The sequence below is a fragment of the Leishmania major genome, chromosome 12 (genome assembly GCF_000002725.2).
Source record: "Leishmania major strain Friedlin complete genome, chromosome 12".
NCBI lineage: Eukaryota > Euglenozoa > Kinetoplastea > Trypanosomatida > Trypanosomatidae > Leishmania > Leishmania major.
In genome coordinates this window covers 636,202-644,241 of record NC_007253.2, presented here as the reverse complement: position 1 = coordinate 644,241, position 8,040 = coordinate 636,202, and the positions used below count along the sequence as shown (strand labels likewise).

Below are 8,040 nucleotides of genomic sequence, written 5' to 3'. Positions count from 1 at the left end.
TGGTAACGCGAAGACCGCTACAGACGCCCCCGTCAAAATGACACCAGTGCAGAGAAAGAAGAGCCGATTAGGGGAGAGAAGGAGAGGGAAAACGAGCCACAACATCAGCAGACGCACACGCCAGGGCAGCGCACACTATTCGCTTCTGGCTCGTCCACGTGTTCATTTCTCCCCCCACACGATAAAATCAAACGCCCCATACTACCGACTTTACTCCCCGCCCACCCCGGCACGGAGCTTCGCCGACTCCGTCACTCAAATAAGACCTCAGCATCAAACTCTACATAAATACTCGCTCTACAGGTCGCCTCACAGGCGCTCCAACTTCATGCCGGTCTCCACGTTGTGCACCCCCGCGCAGTGGCCCCAGCCTCTCTCCGCACTAATAGCCTGTGTGAGGGCCCGCTGTGATGCGTTCGAGCCACTCGGAAACTCTGCCCGTCCCATGGATGGCATAAGCATGCTCACTGTCGCAGGTTGCAACAACGAAACAACAGTCACGAGCTGAGCGCCGGCACCAGTAGCAATACATCTCCGTTTACCGCGTCGTAGGTACCTGATGCCCTGTCAGGACCAGTAGCGGCTTGGAATTGGCACGAAACAGGGTCTGTCTGCTTCCTGTCCGTCCTCCTCCTCCTCACAGAAAGGAAGAACGCCGGGTGCGCGGGCGAAGCGGTGAAGCAAACAAAACACGAGAGACGAGCGAGGAGGCGTGGGTATACGCACACTTGCTCATGGGGAAGGAGAGGGGAGGGGGGAGAACGGGCACTGACAGGGCAGCAGCGGCAGCAGCTGTTGATGCAACGGACTCTCCTCGTCGTTAGTCGCTGCCGACTTATTCCACAAATTTCAAGGTACGCTCGGGCGCGCATGACGCCATGAGTGTCCCGCCCCCCCCCCTCCCCAACCCCTCCTCCTCATGCATTCAGTGTAACAGCCCACGCCACCTATTCACTCTCTGCGCGCACTGACTCCATTGCACCTCTTCCGTTTGCCTCTGCACTTCCGTTTGTATGTGCCGCAGCCACCGCCAAACCTCCGACTCGAGCGAGTGTGATTCTCTCTCAGCTGGTGCCAGTGGCAGGACATGATGGGTTCGCCGCTGTTTGATCGCCCTTTTCAGCGCACCACTCAGTCGGATGGGAGAGCCGTGGAGCCAGGTATACTCTGACGCTGACGGCCCTGCCCGCGGCGGGTGACACGCCTCGCCGGTACCGAAGACGACGCGCTCTCCTCCACTACCAACGGAGACAGAGGCAAAAACAGAGGGCGCTTCCCCATGCCGGCATTGCGCTGCTGCGCATAGCTGTGCAGCCACTGCTGCTGCTCAGCGTATACATAGTAGACCAGCAGCTGTTCTGTCACGCTGTCCACATCGAAGAACGCGTTGCGATGCAGCTTCTGCTTGAGCAGCGCGGCGTCCTCGCGGCGGACGTAGATGGAGGCACACCCCTTGCCGCGCTGCAAGGCGTCGGCATCAGTGTCGTGGTGGCACTCCGCGCGGTGGATCACAATATGAGGGTGTGTGGCATACAAGAAGCGCACGAGACTCTCAGTGCAGCCAACCTCCTTTACTGCTTGGCCGATGAACAGCTTCGCATACATTCCCGGGGCTCGGCAGCGTAGGCAGCTCTCGCGGACGACGTTGTGCCTTTTACCGCAGTTCTCGCAACTCCACCGGCTAGAGGCTGCGAGACCAGCCTTAGGGGAGGCCAACAGCTCTGCCTCGTACGGGCAGTCGACCTTACTTACGTCACAGCAGTAGATGATAGGAAACATCTGCTGGTACTCCAGGAAGCGCTCTGTGATGTGGACAAAGTTGTTCGTGCCGGTGCTGTACGCCATCTCCATCACGTGAAACTGCGTCCACATGTGGTAGCTGTGGACTGGGCGGGACGCGCTCAGCGCCGCAGTAGCATCATCGCTGGACGACACGTCAGACACGGCGCCGCTGCGGCGGTGGTGGCGGCGATGGGGTCGGCGGCGAGAGGAAGACGACGACGCAGCAGACGAGGTGCCGACCACCCCGTTCGTGGAGATGTCAGTGAGCGACTTAGAGAGGCCGTCGCTGAGCACATTCTCCGAGTCTGTCCGGCTGTGTGCATGAGCAGAGACGCTGCCTAGCGTCGTCGGATCCGGCGGCACCACGTTGCGCGGCTTCGTCAGCGACGTCGGCTGCGTTTGCACAAGTCGCGCGGTGGAACCCCAATCGAGGTGTTCCTCTTCCGCAACGTCTTCCATCGCGGCAAAGGTGGCCAGCTGCTGCAAGGCGCTTGGGTCGCTGTTGGCTGTTATGATAGTGCTGAGCGCCGTGAACTGGCTGTTCATAGCGCCGTCGGAGATGATGGTGAGGAGCAGCGCCACACCAAGGAGGAAGCGGCTGCACTCGGGCACCGCCGGCCCTTTCTTCTGCGGCTCCGACGTTAGATGCAACATGGTAAGAGGTGCGCAGACAGGGAGTGAATCAGTTGAGATGGAGCCGGAAGGGATCGAAGGGATTGCGAAGGAGGGATGGGAGAGCGGGAAAACAAGAGGAGGTCACGCGCTCCGCAATGAGGAAGCAAGGCTGCTATGTACTATAAAAAACAAAAACACAAGCGCAAACAAAAGACGGCGCTACCACGGGTGCGCGCTACCTCGGCCACGCACGCAAGAAGACAACGCAACAAGAAGGCGACACAAAGCAGGGAAGAATGATGAACTCAAAGTACGCGACCAGCTGCGTGATCGGTGCTCCCAAACAGCACAGGAGAGAGGATGAAATTGGACCGCATGTGATTTGCGACGATGCGTGTTGGTTCGCCATGCCAGGAGTGTGGTGCCCAGGCGCACACACACACACACAAGAGAAGAGAAAGAGGGCCAGAAAAAACGGGAAGGATGCAGGACAGAGTGGCGTGTCAGCTGTAGCAGCGGTTTTTGTGTACGCAGCACAGGGGTGCAGTTCGAGCAGCAGATGGTGACGCCTATGGTTACCTCGTAGGGGGGGGGAACGCGGGCGAGGAGGTACCGGGAGAAGCTCACTGCTCTTCCTCGGTACGACTGCGCGATCCAGAAGACGCTCTCTCTCTCCCTCTCTCGCTCACTTTCTCTGTCTCTGCTTTCCACCACGGTGGCCGTTTCTTAGTCTCTCGGCACTTGGGAGAGAAGGGGAGCTATTCGTGGGATGAGGAGAGCGGCGATGTCGCCCGCAAAGGACTGCTGCACGGGCATGAGTATGTACTCGCACATGCACATGCACCCGCCTTCCCGCCAAACCGATGCCGCGGGAGGGGCAGGAGTGGTAAGCAGCAGTGTGTGCTCTCCCCCTCCTGGTGTGCCTTCCTGTCGAGATGTAAGTTCGTCGATGGTATTTGCCTTGTTGTGCACGGGTGATAACTTCCCGTGCCCTCTCTGTGCACGTGCACCTCCCTATTCACAGAGAAGACGAGAGAGAAGTGTGCACATGTGCACGCACATACTACGTGCATCGACATACATGACCGTCAAAACACACAACCTCGCTTGTGGGAATAGACGCTACTGCCACCGACGCCCACGAAACAGAACATCAGGCGCTCAAAATGTAAGCGAACGGGCACGCCAAGTGTTCTCTGCATCCCTGCCAGCTGTTTTTTTTTTCGTTTTACCGCCTGTCTGTGTCTCCTTCTATTTCCTTCTGCGCCCCTCGACTCAGATGCTGATACCGCCGCGGGATTCGGAGTGGGTGCAGCTCTTGTTCGCCAAGGGTGTGGGCAACTGCACCGCCGCACTACTCTCATCGTGCACCGCCTGCCACCCCTTTCGGTGAAGCTGCTCACGCAAAAACTGGTCGTAGTGGCTGCAGCAGTAGTCTATCCAGACGCAGTTGGACTCCATGCAATCTAACGCTGCCGCCACCGCAGGACACTGCGTGCGCAGCGCGCTTCGCTCCGACACAGCCGCACTGCTCGAAGAGGACAGCGGAGAGGAGGCGTTTGCGGACAATTTCGTGGACGACGACGAGTCCGTAGGTTCCACGCTGTCGGCGAACTCGACGCCCTTGTACTGCTCCACACTCCTGATACGGGCAGCGCTGTGCGCCGATGGGCCACCCTGCGCCAGCAGCTTCAGCTGTGCGATGATGTAGCCGTTCCCGCACACCTCAGCACCGTAGCGGAGAAGAAACTCTAAGGTGCGCCGGTCCATCACTAGGCGGCGGTTTGACAGCAGGTGTACGAAGAAGCGGGAGTTGCGATAGAGCCCCATCACACTAGACGACTCCAGAAACGGCGCCGCATGGAACACCTTTGTCATGAACGAGAAGGCCGACTCCTGGTCGAGCGCGAACACCGGGGGAAGGACAAGCCGCAGGATGCTGCGCCGCTGCTCCTGACTCACATTCGCCATCCGTGGCGCTGGGACCGGCATCCCGCTCACACGGCGCAGCTCGTCACGGTCCAGCCGCAGTAGCTCCACCGCGACTGCTGCGGCCGCCACCCAGTACTCCAGCCGGCCCTGCGTGACGAGGTGCGACAGCGCGATCGAGCCGGCCTGAATGTGGCTTGGGTCCTCGACGTCGAATTCGCCGGTGCGTTGGTCCGCGTAGCTGTGCCAGCTCGTGCTCCTCGCGCTAGATGGCTCGGCCACGTCACCTGCGGGGTTGCAGGAAGAGTCAGTGAGCACATTGCCGCTACTGCCGTGGTCGGACGCTAGGGTAGACGACAGCAGCGCCACGGAGCGCGTGATCGAGGAGGCAGCGCACCCCGAAATCGATGTGTCGGATACACGCAGCAGCTTCACTGGCGACGATGGAAGCAGGACGGAGCCGCACGAGTACCAGTTTGCCCCTCTGCTTATCTGCGCCGCCGGCTCACCGGGCGGTGGCAGCGCCCCCGCGACGGAAATCGAGGTCGCTGACTGCAGAGGGTGGCTGTTTCCGGCAGTAGGAATCTTTGTAGAGAGCGGCGAGGCTGCGCCTGCAGCTGAGCCAGAGGGGAACCCTAGGCCGGCCGACACGCGCGCCATGCTCTGGTTTGTGACGCCGCCGGCGCACACTTCGTTTGCGGTGGCACCACAGATGCTGGTGGAGATGCTGCTCGATGTATGGGTGTGCGAGTCGCCGGGTGACAGCAGCGCCCCCAGCGACCACTCCGCTGTTTCCTCTGCCTCCTCCACCACCGCCGGATTGTCGCACAGACACAGCAGCTGTAAAATGCGGAGCACGAGCTGGCGGGAGAGGTGGATCGAGCTCTGAAAAGACATCGTCTTCTCTTGGGCGAGGAACGACAGCACACGGCTCCGCTGCAGAGGCGTGTAAAGAGTATTCACAAACTTCTTCACGATCGAGTGGCAGTAGCAGTGCTGCACAAGCTGCACCAGCGTGGTGAGCGCGTTGGTGACAAGCTCCCACAAGAACGAGTTCATGGCCCCAGGCGTGCCGGTAAGGCGCAGCAGCCACTCAAAGAAAAGTGTGCAGCGATCGCCGGTGTCGCCGGGCTGGTGGCCCAGCTGCGCCTTGGCAAAGTTGATGAAGTGCATCGTGATGATCACGCGGTCCTCCTCCGAGAAGAAGGCGACGAGCTCGAAGAGACGGCGCCACGTCGCTGCGTCGTAGTCGCACTGAAAGAAGCCGCTGCCACCTTGGTTGAAGTAGCGCGTGCAGCCCGGCGCCCCAAAGAGAAGCGACGGCGACGAAGTCTGCTGTGGAGTGGAGGAGGCCGTCGATCCCGGCGCCGCTCCCGTTTCAACGCCGGCGTGGCCAGGTGCCGCTACCGGTGGCGTGAAAGGAGTGTCTCTCGTCGTTTTCAGCGTTGACGCAGATGTCGGACAAGCAAAGTGGTGCTCTGCCTCTTCGAGAAAGATGAGACTGGCTTTGGCGCAGCCGCTCGGCGTCCACTCCACGGTGCGCAGTGGGATCGAGAAGGATGCAGTGACGCGCCTGAGCGTCGACTCCGGCGTCCACTCAAACGATGCACCGACCGGGGCGGAGAAGAGGTCGATCACCGGTGCATTGGGCTTGCGGCGCTGCTGTTGGAGGTACTCGACGAGGAGGCCGTGCTTTTTGCTCGGAGGCACGTACTGCGTGATCGTATAAGACTCGCCCGGCCTCTGGTAGATGTAGAGGTAGGGGTGGCCCACCGTCTCTACCATGCGCAGACACGCGTGAAGCGCTTTGACGTGCTGCAGCTGTGCCTCGCCGCTGCAGCGCTCCTTGGTCGTGTCAAGGATACAGTCAACGAGGTCTTTGGCGTTGATCGCACGGCCGGCGAACCGCACCATCAGCAGATGCGTCGCACGCTGCAGCCACTTCACGCCGATGATGCTAAAGAGCATCCGCAGCACGCACGCCCCTTTGCCGTAGCTAATCGCGTCGAATGAGTCGTAGATACGCCGTGGAGCCGGGTTGCAGCTGTCGACCGGGTGCGTCTCGCGCGGGTCCGCGTCGGCCAGCAGCGCGCCATTCATTGTGTTGCACACAAACTCGTTCCACAGTCCCCAGCCAGGGAAGACGGCGTTGACGAAGAAGTACTCCAGGTAGCGGCACATGCCTTCTTTCAGCCACAGACCGTTCCACCACTCAATGGAGACCCAGTCGCCAAACCACTGATGGCAGATCTCGTGGCCGATGAGCCGCGTCACGCGTTGCCGGCGCTCCAGCGGAGTCGTCTCCGTCACGACAAGGTAGTCCTTCAGCAGGTTGACCATGCCCCAGTTCTCCATGCCAAGCACGCAAAACGTCTCCAGGCCGACCACATCGAGCTTCTGTAGCGGCAGCTGCACACGGAAGAAATCCGCGAAAAAATCGACGGCTTTGGTGACTAAGTCGAGCGCAAAGCAGCCGCCACTGCGCGCCTCGGTGTGCGGGAGCACCACACGACACAGCACACCGGAGCGTCGCGAGCGCTGCTCCAGAAAGGCGAAGCGGCCGACGTGAAACCCCACAATGCATGTGTGCAGTCGCGGCGTTGTCGCAAAGCGCACACAATGCCACGGTGGCGCTGGCCGCGGCAACGGTGCGGCGGCGGCCGTCGGCGACTCCGGCGCCTCTCCGCGGCGGTTGCTGGTGTCCTCAACCGTGCCCTGTCGCTTCTGCGCGGCGTACGGGAGTGCCGCCACGGTTATGTCCGCCTCCACCTCCGTGTTCGACAACACCGTCTGCGCGGCGGTGGCGATGACAGACAGCTGAAAGGTGGCTTGAATCGCTGGCTCATCAAAGCAGGGGTAGAGCCGGCGCGCTCCGGTCGGCTCGAGATGCGTGCTCAGCACGGCGGCATCCTTGAAGTTGGAATGAAAGAGCCCTTCCATGGCCGGCGGTGTCGCAATGACGCCGTCGAAACGGTCAATGATGAGCACGAATGTGTCGCCGACCTTGCTCGGCAACGGTGCGGCGAAGGCAAGCAGAGCTGTCTCACTGATGTCGATCCTGTCCAGGCCTTGGCACGCAACATAGCTTCCTTTCGCTATGCTGAACGGTCGTTGCCGCGAGGCCTCGTTGCCCAGGTGATGACTCGGGTGAGCCTGTGTGGCGGCGGTTTCGAAGGCGTTAGAGGGGTCGGCGGGAACAAAGACGCGTATCGATGATGCCTCAAGCCGAAGGTCGAGCGCGTGAAGGACAAGATGGCGAAGAGGTACGGAAGGCGTCTCTAGTACGCGCATCGTTATGTACACCGAGCCCACAAAACTGTGCTGCTGCGCGTCCGGCTGAAACTCGAGCGCGTAGTGCTGCGGCAGTACCAGAGACGGCATTCTGAACTCCGGCGTCTGGAGCTCCTGGAGCACCACCTCCGGCACAGGCGGCAGAGACATAGAGGACGGCATGCCCGTCATCAGCAACCCTTCAACAAGAGCGGTTATCGATGTATGGCGGAGTCTTTATGAGAGTAAGCAGCGCTGAATTCCACCCGTCAGCGGAGGCGTGTTGTCCAACGATCGCTGGAAGCCCCTCTGTGCCATCCAACTACCACGTGCACCCTCAGCACTTCGAAAGGACGGCACAGAGGCGGAAGTCGGGAAGAGAAAAAGATTGAGAAAAGGCACTTCAAGACGGCATTCAACACCAATGGTAGCAGACCAGCAGGT

The 8,040-nt window shown here is 60.7% G+C and overlaps 2 protein-coding genes across 2 annotated transcripts; both read right to left on the bottom strand.

Annotated features, from left to right (window-relative positions):
* Nucleotides 1-1,131: 1,131 nt before the first annotated feature.
* On the bottom strand, nucleotides 1,132-2,436 carry LMJF_12_1260 (conserved hypothetical protein; the record flags this gene model as incomplete). The annotated part of the gene is made up of 1 exon (XM_001681683.1): nucleotides 1,132-2,436. One exon carries the CDS (start codon nucleotides 2,434-2,436, stop codon nucleotides 1,132-1,134), a length of 1,305 nt encoding a protein of 434 aa, XP_001681735.1.
* A 1,236-nt stretch (nucleotides 2,437-3,672) lies between these two features.
* LMJF_12_1250 (puromycin-sensitive aminopeptidase-like protein) lies at nucleotides 3,673-7,788 on the bottom strand (the record flags this gene model as incomplete). The annotated part of the gene is made up of 1 exon (XM_001681682.1): nucleotides 3,673-7,788. The coding sequence occupies one exon, from the start codon at nucleotides 7,786-7,788 to the stop codon at nucleotides 3,673-3,675; it is 4,116 nt and encodes a 1,371-aa protein (XP_001681734.1).
* Between the last annotated feature and the right edge of the window lie 252 nt (nucleotides 7,789-8,040).